Here is a 21834-nt window from a genome sequence, read left to right on the forward strand (position 1 = left end):
CATGTCAAAAATCATTTTAAGGTTGATAGTCTCTTCGCCGACTGCCTGGGCCCTCGAATCGTCCTCTCCCCGGACGCTATGTGATGATCCGGAGGCCTGATCAGTGTTGAGCGCCATCCGGGAATCGGCATCTATCGGGTTTTCGAGCCCGGGCATTCCATTGTTTCCTGTCTGCTGTTCAAGTTCGTTGTTGATTGATTGTGCCATTCTATGAGTTGGTAATTTGAATGTAAGATGGACTCTTTTGCAAAGAACCAGTGTACTGTGATGCGTCAAGAAAGAGTATCAAAGAGCTCACTAATATCCTTAGCCCCACGGTGGGCGCCAAACTGTTTACCCTGGAATCCGGATAACAATTGAATTTATATGGGGTTTTAAGGATCCGTGAACTAAAAGATACAAAAGGTTTGGATTGAGGAAAATAAAAGATAAAGACTCAACAATTGCTGCTAAAGTAAATAATCGCAGAATATAATATTGCTTAGAACAATTGTGCTTGATAGCGTACAAGAATTGAGAGAGATGGTACCGTAGTGTAATGGTTTCCCCTCCCCTCTTTATGGGGTCTTCTCCCCTTTTATACATTCTGATTAGGGGTAAAAATAAGGTAGGTAAATTAATTACATCGTGGATCCCTGTAATTACGCCTTAATGGCCTGAAGTGGTTGAGAAAATCACGTTTGGGCGAGATATCCGGCGACGCTTGGTTATTCGTTACGAGTCCGGCTTCCGACCTTGTGTGTTTCTCCATCCGGTGGTGACTCATATCGAGCTCTGCAACGGTCTCGAAATGACTCGACCTCGGTTGTTGACGTGGCCGTCGTTCTACCTTGCATCCAGGTCGGGTTCGATGGCCCCGACTTGTCCCGGACCGGACCCAACCCGGTCGGGCTCAAGCAAAAAGGGTATCACCCAATACACTACTATTTATACATGTAAAAAGAAAAAAACCTAGGCATTTGATTCCTATTCAAATTGGGTCTCTTCGGTTTCCATAGCAAGACATGGAAGTCATATGTAGCTTCCATAATTACCATCCTAATCCATAATTTGTTTCGTTTTGTGTCATTTTTTTTTCATAGTTAGTTTCTTATACTTATTATTAATATTATTATAATGGCCAATACACCCTTGTTTTTTTACAAATGTAGGGTATTACAAGATACCATATTCCGATGCATTACATTCTTCTTTTTAGAGAAATTTTATGTCACTTTTATTATAAATATTGATTAATCAATGATCAACTGATCACAGCTTCATGGCAATTTCCTTTGGCAGCAAATAATATTACTACTACATTCATAAATTTTATTGTAGCATTAACGGAGGTCGAGTAGCAAAGTTTCCGCCAACTACGATGTCTACATTTAAAAATCAAGACGTATACGTTAAATGTCTACTTCCAGTTAAAATTAAGAAAAGAGGTATGACTACTTCCGGTTACAAATATAACTATATAAGTTAAAGAGTTCAACCAAATTAGAATGACTAACTACAAAAGTCTATACAGTCATGTTAGCATGTTACTACTTACTATGATAATAATTGAAAAGTTTTAAATTAGCCTCCAAACATTTGCATTCAGGCTCCGCGCACAATCTATTGATTGTAAAATCACAGGGCGACATCTTGCCCCACGTCCCCCCCGACCCCCCACCCCCTTATTTCCGCAAATGCTGAAACCCGTCCCGCTTCGCCCCGTACCTGCACCTCCCCCATTGCCATCCTAGGTACTGCTATTTCCTATATTATTTAAGATAAAGAATTCATCTAATTTTACTTCTGATATTGCTGCTTCCTTTCTAGCAAATTACTGTCACCCTTCTATGATAATCCAGCCGAGTCTAGGTATTAGTTTGGAGTCCTTCAAATTGTAGGTTAGATCAATTTCATTATTTATGATTTTGTGATATTTGCCAACTTTACTTCTTCATGAGCTATAGTCAGACTCAGAGCAGGTCATATTATTGTGCCAACGGAACTTTGCAAAAGTGACCCTAGAGTAGAAGAAAATGCTAATATCGTACATCCATAAAGATATGAGAGGACAAGTAAAACATCGATTCGTGCTCTATACTGAATACTAAAAATATCCAATTAATTTATTTTGACATAGATGATAGAACCATTCTAATCATCTTGGTCAGTATATAAACTGGAATTTTTCTACCATTTGAACATTACCAATTTGCACATAGAAATGACCGTTATTTGAGAAATTCCAAGTAGCATTATAACACAAGGATGCATAATTTCATAGGTAGTCTTTCTTGTTTTCAAGAGAATTACTACCATCTCCATAACCCACAACCACTTGGTTTCCTGTTCTTCGGAAGAATCAACTTATGCCTCCCTTCTTCATCAGACGGACAGAGACTTTTCCGTCTCTCGAGCCTTTGAAATCCTTGGAGAAACTTCCTTCTCTTAACTACACCGTGAAGATAAGGTATTAAACCTGTGTATGAATCCATCCCAACTCCCCGCATCGCAAAACACTTCCTTTGAACAAATCGCTTGAATGCCATGATAGATATTGAATTTACAGATTGATTCTTATAGAGAACTAACAACAAATGGTCATTTATAGGAAAGTACTAAGAGAACAAAATAGACAAGCCTGCACGTCCTGTGTTGCCAACCTCTGAGTTTCCGATAAAGAATATAGCAAGGAATATGTGTAGGCGTGCATAAAATATGTCAAAGTTCATCCATTTTACAAAACAAGAATTTGGATCAGATTCCATCTTACAATTATTTTGTCAGTTGTTGTGACAACATTATAAACATAAATTCCCCTTCATTTTTTTTTCTTCCTGAACTCACACCAACTGGATAAGATAATCCAAGTATTCCACCCTCAAAAGATTCTACCTTAAGTCTAGTACATCAATTATAGATATAGATAAACAAAGAAATTTTCGATCACAAATGTGTCTAACCATTCCATCAATATGTAAAGATTAGCGAACAACTTGTCATATCTGCAGCAATAAGCTAAACTTTCGGGTAGCAACAGGAACTAAGAAAACCGTCCAATATGTAAAATAATATGTACATAGAAAGAATCTGTGTTGCTAGCAAGAGGGGCGCACAGTCCTAACAAGCAAAATACGAGGGATCACATAGTGAAGAAGTTAACCTGAAACTTGGATACTTTGGTGCTATTATCATTTCAAGTGATGAATTACAAGGATCTCTGAGGACCTTGGGAACAGAATATAAGATCTACACAGAACTACATATGTACAATCAAAATCTTCGCGAGTCTTTCATCAATGGAGTACAGTCACAAAATTTGTTGCCCCACCCATGAGATACAATTCACTCACTCATTTGACAATGATATTTCTAATAGGCTGGCAATTGTATAGCCAAACAATTTCCATTACACCAGCTCCCTAGGGGTCTCTACTGTCCAACTTTCTCAACTGGTTTAGGACATTAGTTTGTGAGCATCCAATTGAAACCTGTTATAACCTTCAAACACCTTCAACCTGGATGACCGCATAGAAATTGCACAAGATCTGGACTACTTTTTTCTGTAGCCTGGCTGAGTAACCTTTCCCTTTGATTTTTCCTTTACCACATGACACTCTGGAGAATCAAAATTGGTTTGATAGACAAAACCCAAACAGCTTTAGGGACATCAAATGACCTTGATTACACAAAAAGGTAGTTCAGCTAGAGAAACAACCTCATGGGACATTGTATGAAATCCTACATCAAAGCTTACCGTTGACTAAGGTAATGTTTAAGTAGCATTGTTAGTATGATTAGCATCAATAGACCTAGACCTCAGTCTGAATCTTTTCTTCACGAGCATGCTGCGCAGAAACATCATCAGAAGAATGAATAGTTCCACTGCAACTGCCCAACACAGTTACTTCTTGACTTTCGGCCTGACTGCCCACTGCAGTTTCTTCAGCAGCATGCCCAGTTTCTTCAGCAGCACGTTGTGCAGAAGAAACATAAGCAGAAGAATAAACAGTTGCGCTGCAACTGCTCACTACAGTTACTTCATGACTTTCCGCCTGACTGGGCTCAGAGTGAACAATCTTCTCATTAAAAGAAGCTTTTGCTTCAGCACTGGCATCGGAAGAGTTCAAGCTGGAGCCACATGCTTGAGATCCAGGAGAGAGATCAAGTTGACAGTCGGTGTTATTTACAAGAGCAGCATTCAAAGAAATTTCAACCGAGGAGTCAATTGCAGGTCTAGAAGAAGAAACCTCAGCACCATTATTAACTCCACCAATTGGAGAGGCATCCAAATTTCCCCCCTCCACAGAAACATTTGAGCCACCAAACCATTCAACATCAGAAGTTTGCTTTAAAGAAGCTTCAACCGAGGAGTCAATTGCAGGTGTAGAAGAAGAAACTTCAGTACCATTATTAACATCAACTCCATCACACATTTGAGAGGCATCCAAATTTCCCTCCTCCACAGAAAAATTTGAGTTACCAAGACGTTTAACATCAAAAGTTTGCTTTAAAGAAGTTTCACCTGAGGAGTCAATTGCAGGTTTAGAAGAAGAAACTTCAGCACCATGATTATCACCAATTGGAGAGGCATCCAAATTTCCCTCCTCCACAGAAATATTTAAGTCACCAAGATGTTTAACATCAGAAGTTTGCTTTAAAGCCGCAACATGTAGCCCATTCTGCGGATCAGGTCCACTTGTAGTGTCTGAGAAGAAATTTATGGCAGGCTTTGCACTCGCACAAGTTGCAGATACACACACTGAAACTTTTGTCTTGTCTATTTCTTCTACTTCACTTTGTGCAGCAGGTTCTAGGAAACAACTATCTGTGGTATCTGCCGATAAACTTTTCCCATTGGCATCAATGGAGGTAGTATCTGAAACCACCACATTCTGTTTCTCTGCCTTCGTGTTTCTGGCAGAAGCTTCATCTGATGAATCAAAACCAAATATCGAACAAGTGGTTTGGTCATTTTCTGTGCAAATTTTTTGATGGATTGGCTCAGATGACTGGGCATCAACTTCAGAGGAAGGACCCAATGCAGCATCTCCCAGATCAGTGTTTCCAATACTTGCACCGGAAGGAGAGGAGGGAATCGATTTTGTGGTTGGTTCAGCGAGCTTCTTCTCCATATTAGATTTGACAGATTTATCCTCCTGACTGGAGATTTGAATATGAGATCCACAATGAGTACTTTCTTCTCTAACCATGGCACTACCACTTAAATCGACAGCAGTAGCTGGAGAATCAGAATCTATTGCATTACTTTCTTCTCTAACCATGGCACTATCACTTAAATCGACAGCAGTAGCTGGAGAATCAGAATCTATTGCATCAACGTCATCAACTTTTTCTATACAGGCTTCATCGCGCAAGTTTCCATCGCACTTAGTAAGGGATTCCTGATCAGCCTTTTCAACCAAAGCAGGCAACTGAGGAACATTATGTTTCGAGTCACCAGCATTTTTACCACCTACAGAAAAATCCAGACATCCAAATCACAAGAACGGACAGTCAAGATTAAGATATCAGCTTATTTTCCTATTAAGGCAACCAAAAAAGCAGGAATTTAATTATTATAGTACCCTCTAGGGTCTCTCTGTTTAGTAGCCTCTTTTGAAGCATATCTGTCCCAGGGAACACCAACATATTAATGGACTTCATTTCTAGCTTCTCTGATTCCTCAAGTGGATTAAATCCAAAAACTACCGTCCAAGTATGCATATGCTCAGATATAGCAGGAATAATCAACTTCTCGACTTTTAGAGTGGAGAGGACCTGGAAAGAGAAGACAATTAAATCGTTGGTCAGCACTCCAATATTGAAGAATAAAATACAAAGAACATAATGGACATGCAATGACATAATCCCTGACTAACTGGACGCAGATGCATGAGATAGCTGGAAAAGGTATGACATGCATATTACCATCTGGAAAAATCACTTATACTGGTAGCAAGCATAAAAAATTTCAAGTCATAAGATGTCCACATACTAGGTAGAAATATGCCCATTACTAAGTAATGAGAGCAGCAACAGGAATGAACAGAATTTCAATTTGGATGATGCCAGGTCTTGTCTCTGCTTTCTTTCGTTAACAATACAACTATGCAATACTACTTATGATGCCTCTTTTGAGACTAACTTTGTATTTTTTATATAACCGTGTGTCCAGGCTAACTTGCGTGCACCTCGACTAATTCCACAAGATACCTGCCACCTCCCTCCAGCAACAGGTACCAGGTAACTCTATCCACCAAAGCTTGAACAGATAGGAAGAAATCACCTAGTGTTTTTTGCCTCAGCTGCTATTTAAACCTGAGACCTTGTGGTTCTCACCCAATTCATTTACCACTAGGCCACACCCTTGGGTGCGACTAACTCATGGAAGTTTAAAAGACATTTTTATGTATCCAAATGTCAATTCTATAAATAACATTTTTTGAAGACTCGGCAAATCCTGAACAGAAGATTAAAATGAACTGTATATCATTGTTTCACTTTTGGTGTAAAGAAGCTTTAGTACAAGATGTAGATTCCCTAGTTGATCTCATCGGATCCTTGTAAATGACAAAAGACTTGTATTTCTCTGCTTGTTTTTGTTCATCTTTCTCTTTTTTGGAAGTCTTGTAACTAGGGACCTTTTCTCTCAGCACTATCTTGGCGCTGAGAATTATATATCAATGAAATCTGTTACCATTTCAAAAAAAAATTCTATAAATAAATTGTATTACACTGTTTCCAGAGCATCTGGTGTCACAATATTTCCTAAAGGCTAAAGCATCCTACATATTCCCACAACCATTTGCTTTGTCATGTTACTTACATATACATTAAGTGACTGCTATTGTAGCTCTTTGATGCGGTTTCTGCCACTTTAACGAAGTGCTATATTAAATTATTCATCTGCTACTTCTGAAGACCAGAACAGCAATGGAAAAGCATTGGGATGCCCTCCGTTCCAATGAATTCTTTTGCATTAACAGAATGATGACTCTCAATAACTCATTATAAATTGCAATAGCAATATATGCACATGACGTATGTGACATATCTCAATGATTTCTTATGTACACAAACCCCTCTTCAAAACAATTAGATGAAATAAAGTGTGGAGCCAACAAAGACAACCAGTAATAATTATTCTCATACCGTCTCAATAGCAGACAGCAGCCGGCGGCACATCCCTTGGCGCCTATATATATTCCTGGTCCCAATGTATGGCATTTCTGCAAGTTGAGTTCCATGGATCCTAACAGTTTACAGCCAAAACAATTTTATTGATTGGTAAGGCAAGAAGGAACAAACATGAGAAAAAGACAACTGACAAGGAAAAAGGAAAGCAAGAAATTATCTAACAGGCTGATTAATTCGAGAGAATGATGAGTAGAGAAGTTCCTTTAATAATAAGATCAAATGCTTCAGAAAGTTTCTGTGCGTTACATGATTAAAAGGTACAACACGGAAAAATAATGTAATGTAACTATGATGCAAGGATTAGTATTGCAGGTATTAATAACGCAGAGATTAGTAATGCAGGGATTACACTGCAGAGGTAATTTCTTGTTGGATGTTGGCTTGTTGTATTAAAAGAAAAATGAGTCTGAAGAGATGAGGGTGCCGATGGTCTACCAGAAACAGCAAGGTCTGCGTACACTCTACCCTCCTCAAACCCCACTTGTGGGACTACACTGGGTATGTTGTTGTTGTTGAGTCTAATGAGATGAGGGTATCTTTATCATTTCAGTAGTTTTAATCAATCTATTGTTAACACGTATTCTTATTCCACATTCTACCCTGCATAAAATAATAAATAGATTCCCGCATAACTTGTGTGTATATTATTATTTATAAGAAGGGGCAAAATTAGAACCAAACTAAGTATAAGTTATACTGAATCTAATGAAGAGAATAATTCTCCTTATTCAAGACGACCAAACAAAATGCAAGTTATGCTGAATTATTTAGCGGAACAACAAAAGTGGCTCCTAATAGCTACAAAAAAAAATATCTTTCAACTGTGTCATTTAAAAAACAAGGGATGATAGTATTTAAGGAATAAGTAGAATCAGTTCCAATCTTTTTTCCCCTCCCAATCAGTGTTGTCAAAGGCGCGCTTAAGCCCTGAAGCGAGGTTTAAAACATGTTGAGCGCTTCGCGTCGCTTTGTGTGTGCTTTACTGTCGCATCAAGGCTCTAAGACATATTTTTCCTTACCAATGAGTGTAATCTTGAAAAGACAACATTAAACAATTGATATTTCACTTTATCGTAAAAAAAAATTCAATTTTTTTGTCCATATATTTGTTACTCATGCTTATAATTATTAGTCTTGGACTACAAATACATATTTTTACTTTTTCTCCGGTTGCGCCTTTTATCATTAAAGCCCATGCTTTATTTTTGCTATGCGCTTAAAGCCCCAACAAACCTTAGAGCTTTTTTGCGCTTTTCGCCTTTGATAACACTGCTCCCAATTTAGGAGGATCTATAGTGTTTCCACACTTCCCCTCCAGGTGACTCGAACCCAGGACCTAACGGTCGTGGGTGGAGGTGCTTTACCAACTGAGCAAGCCTCACTTGTCAGTTCCAAAAATTAGCAGTCCAAAAAATATTTGCCAAAAGATGGAGGGGAGAAACATATGACACGAAATTACTACTGCGAATACAAGTAATTTGGAGCAGTAGCTGACATTGAGATACATTCAGTTAAATGCTGGCAAAAAGGATAGTCCACTATTGCAATGAATTCAAAGACTAATCGATGACGCACAATTACGTTTTGCTAAAGATCATAAATCCCTAATGCAAGGAACACAATTGCAATTTCTGAGACAGCTGAGAGAGTTCAACTGTTAAACAACATATCCACATTCATGCACACAACTCTATCAATATCTGAAAAATAAACTTGCATTGTAACATCGGAACAACTTGAGCAATCCAGTATACCTTATGGATGCAGCAGATATTATTTCATCGCCCCTTTCCAAGATTGCAGTGTAGAAGCCACGAAAATTCAGCCGGCTAAAGTTTGAGCTTCAGAGGAGAGAAAAACAGTGTCAGATACTGCTGAATAATACAACGAAGTTTATAGAAAAGGATAACCGGGTAAAAGATGAATCTAGGAACACGCAAGCACATAGTTCCGCAAAATAATAAAGCAAATAGGGAAAACTGTTTTCAGACAGCACAAAAGAAACATCGTCTGGCTTAATTGACAATTCGGTTTTCCATTTCCAGACAAAAGAAGAGGGATGATCCAATAAAATCAATACATTATTGCCCTCAGTGATAGCCTTCTTTTTGATTCAGAAACCCAATCCACAAAAGAAAAGTAATATTTTTTCTAACAGGCAACTATATCATAAGGAATCACGAATAAATGAAGAAGGAATAGCCACATCCCCATGATTATGGCTTTTAACTTCATAGTGCCATTTGAGGTTTCTCTGGTGACAGAAAAAGGGCATGGGAATAATCTATTTCTAACTAGGCTTCTAAGAAGAGAATCACTGTGTTTCAGGGAAGAGTCTACAAGGAAGATAAAGAGTGAAAGCATGTGCTAAAGAGTCCTGGCAAATTATGGACATAAACAAGGACAGCTGGGAAAAGCAAATTCAACAATTTTCTACTATGTCTATGAGCATCAGCCCAGAAAAAAAATGTAAAATCATAAACATTGTACTCCCTCCCCCCTACAACTAAATGTCATGCTCCATCTTTGGCAATCAGTCAGACAAGCTGAGTAATAGCCTGTTTAGCCAAGCTTCACTAGAAGTGTTGTTTCTTTAAGTTTTATCTGGGAGAGTTATGGTGTTTGGCCAAGTTAAAGGAGCAAAATTGTTTTGAGTAGCAGGCTAGCAGCAGAAGTTGTTTTTGCTTGCTGAGTAAGAAGTTGAAAAAAAGTAGCTTCTAAGCAGAAGCAGAAGTTGTCTTTAATTTTTCCAGCACAAATATATTCTTACTAAGTGGGTCCGCAAACAGTTGGGAACGTTGAAACTCTGATACAGAAATAAAAACTATCAATTCTTTTAAAATAAGTCTATGAGGTCATATAAATCCATTTTTTATTCAACAATGAGCCATTATCTTTCTCTCTCTCTCTCTCTCTCACACACACACACACTATATATATATATATATATATATATATATATATATATATATATATATATANTATATAAACAAGAACAAAAACAAAAACAACACTAGGGCAGGTCAATGTTGTATATTTACCCAAAAAAAAAAAAGAAAATAGAGAACCAGGGGTATCAGCTAAAGCTCACAGTGAGCCTAGCAAATCACCTAAAGATTCTACCTCCTCTATATAGTTTTAAATACTATATTTTAGTTAAATGAAATTAAAAATACTTGATTAAATTCTCTCGCAACAAATATTTCAAATCCTCTCAATTCAAGCCTATTCCATTTCAGTACTAAAAATTGGTCTTTTAAATCAAGTAAGGAATTTGCTAAGACTACATTCTTACATCAAAAATTTATTGTTATATGGGCATACAAGTCATTAATTAGAATAAAAGTCCTGAGTCCTGACAAGCATTGGAGCTAACATAAGTGTAACTGTAACAACAACTAAACCTTACTCCCAACTAGCTTGTAGTGCCTATATGGATCCAATGCTTCCAGTTTGTTTTTTGTAAGCTAAATCCATATTCATCTTGAGAGATTTTAAATCATTTAGGAATCTTCTCTCTATGAGATTTTAAATCTACCTTGTTCCCTTTTATCACATTCCATCACCTTATTTTTCATACCTATGAATCTCTGCATCTAGAGGATATGAATAGTGTACCTCAAGCGACCACCTCACATTTTATGTTCTATGTATTAGTAGCATCCTCTATGGGATGTGATCATTTCTACATCCATCTTCACATTCGTATTTCTACGACATTTGTCATTAATACCAAATGGCCATATTAAATTATTCAGCCAGCTTAATGAAGTTACAGAAAAATAACGAGGGCCTTCAGATATTAAATTGGATATTTAGCACAACATTTACAAACTTAGGACAACACATAGAAGGTAAAAAGCTTCTTACCCGCAGTTGTAGAGAACATTATGAATAATATTGATGCCACTTTTCCTATCCACAATCGGCAAAAAACATTCATCCATAACAGCCAGTGCAACAGCTAGCTTAGAATTGCACTCCACCCGTTGAGAAAAGGAATGGTGAGAACGATCAGAGTCTAACTCCGTTCGTTGAATTAGGGACCATGAGAATCCAGCTTCAATCTCATGTTTGACACCAAGAATCTTCTGCAGATGATCATACAGCTGCAAAAACAGAGAAGAGAAATGAGTTGAACTATTCAAACACATCTTGTGAGAGATAGCAACACAGACTATCTCAGGTCAACAATAGTTTCACTAATTTTGAGCTTGAAAAAGGTTCAAAGTCTCAAAGAAAATTAGAAATTTCGGGACACAAAATGTTCTTCTCAATAAAATAGCAAAAGCCTAACTGAATTTGCTACCAAACTGGTAGTTTTGCAGATCATGCATTTGCATAATGGTAACTATCTGAGAGAAGAAAACTCCAGTTAAAGACTCTTGAGGAACCAGTAAGCAATCCAGGATAAGATACTAAGGGGAAGGGGCTCTAAATTCCTTCATCTCATCCACGCCTCTCCACAATATTGAACTGTTTGGCCTTTTCACTTTTCAAGCCTCAACAAGCCAATTGCATTACTCTCTCCCTCACTCTGTCTCTAAGTTCCATATAGCAATTTCAGGTTACTGTTCGGCTTTGATTGTACAGATCGCTACCATTACATTCAGAAATTTATCCTCAAGGTTCAAGTTCAAGATCTACAAGCTACAGAGAAAGGATTTAGCCTCATATTTTTGGTAGTTTGTCCAACAGATGCTAACCCATGTAATACATGTATAAGACGACAACAACAACAACAACAACAACAACAAAAACCCCCGTGTAATCTCATGAGTGGGGTCGGGGAAGAGTGGGATGTACGCAGCCTTGAGTGGGGTCGGGGAAGAGTGGGATGTACGCAGCCTTACCCCAGCCTTTACAAGGGCAGAGAGGCTGTTTCCGATAGACCCTCGGCTGAAAAAAAGATGAGAAGGAGCAGCAGCGACAAGTAGTAACAGCACAAGATATTAAGAAAACCGAGGCAAAGAAAGCAATCAAACAATAAGTAGTAATAGCAATCTAATAATAAAATAAACACAAGATATTAAGAAAGCCGCTGCAAAGATAGCAATCAAACAATGGGTAATAATATCAATCTAAGAATAAAACGAAACCATATAAACACTAATGACACCGGACTAAGAAAGAAAAAAGGACACACTCGACTATCTACTAACCTTCTACCCTAATCCTCGATACTCACACCCTCCTATCAAGGGTCATATCCTCAGTAAGCTCCAGTTGCACCATGTCCTGCATAATTACCTCTCCCCAATACTTATTTGGCCTACCTCTACCCCTCCTCATACTCACCAAGGCCAACATCTCACACCTCCTAACTGGAGCATCTATACTTCTCCTCTTAACATGCCCAAACCACCTCAACCTCGCCTCCCGCATCTTATCCTCCACGGAAGCAACTCCCACCTTATCCCGAATGACTTCATTCTTAATTTTATCTAAACCTGGTATGCCCGTACATCCATCTCAACATCCTTATTTCAGCAACTTACAACTTCTGGACATGGGAGTTCTTGACTGGTCAACGCTCTGCTCCATACAACATAGTCGGTCTAACTACCACTTTGTAGGACTTATCTTTAAGTTTTACTGGCACATTCTTATCACACAAGACACTAAAAGCGAGCATCCATTTCATCCATCCTGCTCCGATGCGATATGTGACATCCTCATCAATTTCCCATTTCCTTGTATTATAGACCCAAGGTACTAGAAACTTCTTCTCTTGGGAATGACTTGTGTATCAAACCTCACATCCAGGTCTTCTTTCTGGGTAACGTCATTGAACTTACACTCCAAATATTCTGTCTTGGTCCTGCTCAACCTGAAACCTTTAGACTCGAGAGTCGGTCTCCAACCTCCAGCCTCTCGTTAACACCATCTCGCATCTCGTCAATCAGAACTATGTCATCTGCAAATAACATACACCAAGGCACCTCCTCTTGAATATAAAAATAAAAACGGGCTAAAGGCGGATCCCTAGTGCAACCCCATCACAACCAGGAAGTTTTCCGATCTCCCATTGTCCTCACCCGGGTCTTAGCTCCATCATACATGTCCTTGATCACTGTAATATAGGCTAGATGCACCCCTTTAGCCTCCAAACATGGTATAAGACAACACCACATTTGCTTTTTACTGCAGTTTCCATTAGCAGATTTGGAACTTGTTCTTGAACCTTATTTTAGTGCAGTGGGCTACAGGATATACAAAGGTGTATTTATTAGAAAGCTGGCAAGGGAAAAGGTTAAAGAAGTCTTCGAAATGCTTTTGGAGCACAGTTCCTGCCTGCACTCTATGGAACATTTGGATGGACTGCAATCATAGGTGTTCTAAAAATTAGATGTCCAACTCTTGGTGTAAAATGATGGATGTATATGATGATGATCTTCTCAAGGACTTTCATTAACTCCTTCCTTTGCTAAAATGAGCAACAGTCCTTTGATTTTTGTACATCGCTGCACTTTCTTGGTGCTACAAATGAAATATGCATTTTTTAACAAAAACAAGGGATGTAACTTTCTAATCAAGTCTTTTCTTGAGACGGCTCCTATGATACCAAGTCGCTAGTGAACATCATGAATCATGTGCACCTTATAGAGGAGATGATTGCATAGCTACAGTTTGTCTGTTTGACAAGGCATTGAAGTAGATGGGCTAGGTTCTATTCCTGATGTATAGAGCAGAAAGGGTCATCTGCAATCATTTTTAGGATCTTATCAAGGAGAGAATTGGATAACAATATCATGTTGGTATGACAAGGCCAAAAGTAGAAGCTAGTTTTGGTTTCTTTAACTAAACTGGAGAAGAGGCGTAAACCCCAAATCATGTGTAGTATCTAGAGGATCCCCCCCCCCCAACCCCTCATGGTATAGTGTAATCAGCAGAATGCCCCTCTAGATTTACTGTATAAAACTGTTACATCCTATCTAAGTAATAAATTAACAAGCCTAGTGAAGCTAGGCTCTTCACATGTAGAATTAATACCACAAAGTGTCCTATCTTGTGCAAATTAGGAAGTCAAGGTTTAAATGCTGCCGCAGTGAAAAGGACTTAGATCACTAAATGAAAGAAGTTCATGGATCCGGACTCCTCTAGGAGCGCTCTAATAGGATTACAACCCGCGAATATCAGATTTAGTAAACAGATATGCATATTACAGTGCTGAAGCCAACTGATTGCAATGGATGTATCATCCACCAGCAAGCTAATGCATGAAAGAAGCTGAATGATCTGATAAATTCCATTTAAAGTGGCAAGAATTAACAACAGGCTGGGTGGTTGGTCGAAAACAACGTCGAGAAGAAATAAAAGAAATGATTCAGATGAAACAAGCTGGTTCTAAGATTCTTCATACTATTTTCAGGGTTGAAGTTCAAGCTTTTGCAATTTTTAGCTATGTGTTTCTGCATCATCATTGGCTCACAGACCTTTTAAAGACAACAGCATTTCTGTTAGATCAGTTTTCTAGTCCTTTCAGTTCTTCCTTCGCTCTTGCTTGTTGTCCATGCATATAGTTGCAGAGTTGTGGATTCACAGCTTCTTTGCTCTTGCAACAGCAGGTCAAATCATGTCTACACCTAAGTTGCTCGGACTCTTCACTTTCGGTGCCGCACCCGTGTCGACATGATGTGGGTGTGGGTGTGGGTGTGGGTGTGGGATCCGTACTAGATTTGGTCAATCGATTTTGAGTACGTATCCAAAATCGACAGAGGAGTCCGAAACAGATACAATGATCTCTTAAATAAAAACAAAAGCTATGGTGGAATCATAATCTAGGAATATTCTTATAAATCTATTTTTAGATATTTGAATTATTTTTAGTTGAATCTCCGCACCAATACCTGTACCGGGATCCGTACCCCTGAATCCTAAAAATTAGATAATGAAAGATCCGACCTCTAGATCCACACCTATATCGGACACCCGCACCCAAGTCCGAGCAACTTAGCTCTACACTATCCAGCAGGTATAAAATTGCTGAAGGAAAAGTTTTGGCTTTTCAACTCAGGTTCTCTGACAAAGAGACTGAAAGCGAGACATGTACCTAAAATGACCAATTCAATTCTGAAGGTTCTAAAGCTTGGAAGATCATGATTGCAATTTTCAACACATGAATAAGAGTTGATGCCAAATATCATTTTGTTTGATATGAAGGTAAATGACAGTATATAGCTCCATTAGGATTTGAGACAGGACAACAATTTCAAAATAGTGAAGAGTGAAACTTGATAACTCTTTAGTGATTCTTAATATGCTATACATCAGACAGGAGAACTCACAAACAGAATAACAGAAATACCTCTTGGCATTTCTGCCCACAAAATGATACAGATGGATTATTAGAACTAGCTGGTAAAGCATTTATATCCAGACTGCATGATTTGTGATCTGCAAAATGAAGGTTTAATAAATCAGCTCAAGCATAGAAGGCGTCAACGACCAAACCTCCAAAAGGCAAACAGCTTTACATTTTTTCTCACACAGGCTGCAGTAGAGGAGCATATCTGCAGCTGCCTGACCTTCCTCTGCAGTAGTATTGGCAGTCCCACAAAATTTGCATGTGCAATTTGGACAGTGCCAATCCCCTGGAGGAAGCATCTGTAGAAAAGAGAAGCATGTAAACGTGATGCTTATAAAGAGTAAATAATAATATAAAGTAACAGAAAATGTTCAAAATCCCAGTCTACACATGTTGCATCTTTCGGAGATGCCTGGATAGAGGTACGATGCTCTAAGAAGGAAACATCCTAATTAATGTTCATTTACATATTACACAATCAATTCTAGTGACAAAAAATGATCAAAATCCCAGTCTACACATGTTGCTTTTGGCGATGCCTAATAGAGGTATGACGTTCTAAGAAAGAAATATCCTAATTAATGTTCATTTCCCTATTACACAATCAATTCTAGTGATAGTTATGCACTTATCTTTCTTTCCAACCATTTAATGATACAAACAACAAACCAAAACAGTCTTGAAGATGGAACGGAAGAGGACATAGTTAATTTTCGGAATGGTTTACTGATTGTTTCACTATAAGGATAACAAGATCACAGTCACAAAAAATGGACTTGATTACATAACTGCAGTTGATTGACCTCTGTCACATGGCTCCATTCATTTTTCTCCCTTATGGTTGCATTCATGCATGAGATTTAGTAGCAAGTGTATTCGATTATTTCAAATAATGAACTAGCACATGGAGCTCAAAGAGAGTCTGTTGACCAAGATGGTGATAATGTAAACGTAGAAGGGCATGACTGCTCCTAAGAAACAAGAAGAAGAAAGGGAGCAGATTCATAGAAAATACTAAAGTACATAGACCTGCTCACAAAGAGCTAGAAGACAGCCAAAACCATTGCTGCTAATAAGTAGAAGACTTTCATCATTATTAAAAATTCTTACAGGTTTCTTTTTCTTTTTGAATTAGGAGCCACAGCCATTTCTTTTCTTCTTCTTTTTTTTTTTCAGCTCAACTGGATGGAACTTTTTTCTTTCCCTTTTTAACCAGTTCTTTCTGTTCAGCTATTGTGAATACAGCATGGACATGTTAATGATAGGGGAAACCATTCATTAAAGATTCAGTAGAAATGGAAACTACACATATCTTTTATGTCAGTTTTCTTATCAGGTAAGATAACAACAGATATCTTTTATGTCAGTTGTAAAGAGTTGCAAGATGGTCGCAGAGTACACTGTTTCCTCCACTTCTGTAACCCGGTTCTTCATACAGTTCTAATTATCTTAGGACTATGGTGGTATGTCCAATGAAAAGGTTAGTAGCAGACTATGATTTTGACCTGCCCCACACCCAACCACCGTTATTTTCTGTTCCTCCTTCATCTCCTTAGTGGTTATAAGAATCTAAAAAATTTCCTGATGATAAAGGGCACTGATAACATTCTCACGCATGTAAAACACTAAATTCATACATTTAAATGTCAGGAAAACGTCCAAAAACCAAGTAGTATCAAAGGAAAACAAAAGACTGGGATAAATTTCACATTTGCTACCACAACACAAAAAAGAATAACAGTGCAGGAATGCACAGTACTGATTAAGAGGGAAAAACATGAGAACACTAAGAAAAAAGAGAATATTTTACATACTTGTATACCCAGACAGCTCTGATGAAAAGTGGAAGGGCAACCGTCACAACAGATAAGGTCCCCACCATCACCACATATACCACAAGTGTCATCATCAGGATCATCACCATCAACATTTACAGTATGGAAATCTTGGCGTTCAGATTCTTCTTGCCGATTCCATGCATCAACCAAGCACTCCAGCAAGGAAACGCCAGACTCCAATATTATGTTTTGAAATGGTTGACGCAATGTACTTCCTGCATGGAGCTCAAATTTTGAAACTGGAAGGATTTTACTACAGCAACCACAGTGGACGCCATCTCGTGTGATCCAACCTTCTAGCTTTACTCTGGTCCTCCTACGATTCATATATTGAACCTTCTGACTTAACTTCACTGTGCCAGAGTCAATCATCCAGGCCAATAAGGTTCTTTTTCCAGTATAAGGAACATAGCCATCATCTTCAGAATCTTGCTCCTTATCCGACCTGCGGACCAACAATGTACATCGTCCAATTATCCTACTTTTTCTTCCCTGTACTGCACTGGAAGCAGCTCCAGTAAATGATTTTCCAGACATATCCTGCTTAGATCTTCCTCCCTTTGATGAATTTCCACTTGTATCACCATCACTCTCCTGATCTGTTGCATGAGACTTGCATTTCAGCAACTTACCTTTCTTCTTTACATAACTACTTAGCCTCTCCTCATGCTGATCACCATCTGTGTCCTCTGCAGACTCTTGCATAGCAGACTTTTTGTAAACTCGGTTCTTGGCATCATCTTTCCTTTTCTTCTTCAGTTCTTTCTCAATCTTCTTCCGTGTTTGCCTGGTTAGCTTATTGATTAACTCATCAGACAATGGAGCAAATGAACTAGAGCCACCATCAATTTTACTTTTGCATGAATCTTCCCCTGACTGTTTTTGCAGTGCATCATAAGCCTTAATTATTGACCAGTATGCTGTTCCACTAGGATTAATGTACACTGCATCTAAGTAATCTCTGTTCCTTCTCGGTCTGTAATCAATGGTCCATCCAGCTTCAATAAGCATTCCTCTTATTTTCTCTCGCAGCTGCTGCTTCTCTGTACTCCCACCTCGTTTCAAGTTTCCTCCTTTACTTTTGGCAGGGGTAACATCTTCAGCTGCTACGGACCTGCTTTCTTCCTTAATGACCCTGGCCTTTGAGCTAGCAGGCTGAAGCTGCTGCTTCTCCATGCTCCCACGTTGTTTCAATTTTCCTTCTTTGCTTTTAGCAGGGGTAACATCTTCAGCTGCTGCTGACCTGCTTTCTTCCTTAACCGCCCTCATCTTTGAGCTAGCAGGCTGCGAACTAGGTGGTGCCAACTTAAGTGATGTATCAGTCTCATCTGTTTCACGGTCTACAGACTTAATGCATTTTGCCAAGAAAGGTTTTTGTGATTTCAGCTCAGTCTGCTCTGTTTTAACAGACAATGGTCGTTTTTCAGGGCGTTTAGAATCCGAGTGCAAAGAAGCTCGGCCTAGCAAATCTTTCTTGACAACATCTTCGGACCTGGAACCTTTCCTACTTTCAAGATCAGAATCCTTGTGTGATAGGTCTACCTTCTTCTTCTTATTCACCATTACCTTCAACACTCCATTTTTCCCCTGCAATCTGATTGGTTCTTGAGACGATTGCTGATACTTCAACCTAAGCAATGAAATGGGCATATGTGCTTCATCCTCATCTAAATCGTACCTTTTCTTAACACCACACTCATCGCCCTTAGCTCTGCTACCCGACAAGTTACTCGAACTCTCAATATTCAAATGCTTCCTCTTCTCAACCATCATACTCCTACTACTAGAACCGCTTACAAACTCCCTAGAACTCCCACCAGTTCTTGCAACATTCCATTTCATTTCCTCATCGAATTCATCGTACTCGTCGAAATCAAACAAATCTAACCTACTTCTCTTCCTCTCACTCTCAATCTTCCCATTCCTACCGAGCTCTCTACTTTCCCCACCACTTTTTACACTACCATTATGAAATTTCTCTCCACCCCTTCTCCCAATTGGCTCCAATAACTCTTCATCACTCGACTCGGAATCACTCTGAACCAACCTTGGCCTCTTCTTCACCTTCTGTGAAGCCCTTGAAGAACCCACACCCACACCCCCTCCTCCACCCCCTATACCCATTCTCTCATCTTTCTTCTTAATTATCAAACACCCGGATGAGCTTTTCTTCTTCACTATACCCCCTGATCTCGCACTACCCCCCTCCATACTCACCCAATCCTTAATTCATAAAGGAGAAAAATTGCAAAATTGACCCCAAAAGTTCTTGAGAAAAGCTTTCTTTAATCCAAATCTTCGTACAGTTATCCAACATTACCAGATCTGAAACAGAAAAAAGCATATTTTTTTACGATTAGAAACAATATTTGAGGGAAACTTTTTTATGTTCAGTTAGTGAATTGATTTGCATGAGAAGAATCGGCGGCGAATTTTACCTTGCCGGAAGTTTAGGGAACTGAATCGGCGTCGAAGAAACAGTGTTGATCCGATCAGTGACGTAATTCTCCGGCGAAGTAAGCGAATCGCCCGAGAAAGATAGAGACAGAAGCAAAGAGGGAATTGTATTGGTTCTGGGCATACTTGTCGTATAAATATACAATATGAACAGACGCCAGCTTCTTCTTTTTTTCTTTTTAGTTTTTACAATATTTTAGAACCCAATATTAAACCAAAAACCCCAAAAAATGAACAGAATTTTGGTGTTGCTACTGTACAATATCCTTTGTTATTATTTTTTTTTAGACTATAGCGATGGACTAATTAATTTCGTAGTTGTTATTTTTTCAGAATATATATAAGAAGTAATTTTACAAAAGAGAGTCATAGTTTATTCAAACTGTAATGAATTAGGGTGTATGATCTTTGCTTAGACATCTCTAAGTCAGTAACTTTACCATTAAGAATTCATGTTGCTTTTAATTCACAAATAAATGTCTTCAACTGAATATTGCTATTTTTAATTTAATTTATCAGAAAAGAGAAGTAAATGTTTGTTAGCTGGAACACTGAGACAGTAATTGTTCCCCGGGTGGGGGTAAAAATAGGAGTAGTGAAAGAAAAGAAAAATGGTAAAAACAGGAGAAGTAGAATCCAAGAATGGATTTGATATTGAGTTGTAAGTAGGGGAATTCGATATGTGGGGCTGGTTATCAGTTGAGCAGACCGTTGTTTTGAATATCAGTTACGTACGTAGTAATTTTTCTGAATTTCAGTCTTTACGAAGCTCTTTTCTTGTAGTAAGTTGTGACCTTTGGTGACATTTGACAGTTTTTTAAGATTTACTCCTAACTTTGAGAAAATATTTTTTTCTAAAAATAGATACATATTCTGCTAATCATTTTAAGTAGTGGAGTATTTTCTTTTTCTTTTTGATGAGATAATCTAATTATAGGTGATATACCAACTGAGGAATAAATCAAATATTGAGAATTTAAGGGAGGAATCTATGATTATTTATTAGCCTTTTTTTTTTGCTTAATCAGCTTTCAAATACTTATTATTATTTTTAGCTTCAATTTCAAACATTTTTCCACTTTTTCAACTCAGTATTATTTGAAATATGATAAATATAAAACAAAAGAGAACAAGCTTGATAAAACTCAGCCAGTGGCGGCTCGATGGAGTACGAGGCCTAAAGCTAAACCATTATTAGAGGACTTTGGAGGCAAATATTGTTAATGCTATTTCTCCATGAAAAATAGCATAATGTTTGGAACTATGCTAAAATGATTATTGACAAAGCAAATGGTTGATCACAAGATTTTTTTATCATTATAAAGAATTATAGAAGTAATTATTTAAAATATACTTATTATATATATAATATGAGTAAAATTTGGGGCCCTATAATTTTTGGGGGCCTAAAGCCTTGGGGTTGAGCCGCCTATAAACTCAGCATATTTTTTTATGGGAGAGTGAACACAATGTTGGTTCAGTGGTTGACAAAACTAGTTGTAGTGTAAAATGAACAGTGACAGATGAAAAAGAGGTATGTCCGTCAAAGAACCAACTTAACAGTTGAAGTGCTAAAAAAAACTTTAAGATGAGAGTGGCTTTCACTCGTCATACTTTTTTTCTTTACTTGGAACCTAGAAGGTCAAATAATTAGAAATATATGCTAAAAGGTTATTATAATTATTATGTTCACACAAGGTAGAAGGCAAAGACGTAACAACAACAAGCAGCATAGAAAGCATAGGTATAACAATAACTACTCGGGATAAAGGTATAAATGTATATGTAAGATAACACAATATAATGCATATCTCTCATCCTCCCCTGCACGAAAATACCCTTCGTTCCATGAACTCTTGTCCTCATATTATAATATAAAAATAATTGTACCGCATCACCCTTCGTGCCATGAACTCTCATCCTCACATTATAATGTAAAAACAATTGCACGACATGTCCCTTCGTGCTTTTACTCTCATCCTCACATAATAATATAAAAACAAGCACGGAAATACCCTTCGTGCAATAATAATGATAATATCAAGAAGCACG

General features: G+C 38.1%; 1 protein-coding gene across 3 annotated transcripts; it reads right to left on the bottom strand.

Moving 5' to 3' along the window:
• Positions 1 to 2983: 2983 nt before the first annotated feature.
• LOC109209538 lies at positions 2984 to 19916 on the bottom strand. 3 transcript variants are annotated; one of them, XR_002065385.1, is made up of 10 exons: positions 19764 to 19916; positions 17302 to 19650; positions 15657 to 15786; positions 15488 to 15576; positions 11050 to 11288; positions 8934 to 9020; positions 7135 to 7234; positions 5568 to 5760; positions 3737 to 5455; positions 2984 to 3658 (listed from the first exon to the last, which is right to left on the bottom strand). XR_002065385.1 is itself a non-coding variant. In XM_019372830.1 (10 exons), the coding sequence occupies exons 2-10, from the start codon at positions 19534 to 19536 to the stop codon at positions 3792 to 3794; spliced, it is 4665 nt and encodes a 1554-aa protein (XP_019228375.1). In that variant the 5' UTR covers positions 19537 to 19650; positions 19764 to 19916; the 3' UTR covers positions 2984 to 3791. The 3 variants fall into 3 exon arrangements, 2 of the variants coding, with proteins under 2 accessions (XP_019228375.1, XP_019228374.1); XM_019372830.1 differs by having other exon boundaries at positions 2984 to 5236; positions 5309 to 5455; XM_019372829.1 differs by having other exon boundaries at positions 2984 to 5455.
• Between the last annotated feature and the right edge of the window lie 1918 nt (positions 19917 to 21834).

The sequence above is a fragment of the Nicotiana attenuata genome, unplaced genomic scaffold, assembly GCF_001879085.1.
Source record: "Nicotiana attenuata strain UT unplaced genomic scaffold, NIATTr2, whole genome shotgun sequence".
NCBI lineage: Eukaryota > Viridiplantae > Streptophyta > Magnoliopsida > Solanales > Solanaceae > Nicotiana > Nicotiana attenuata.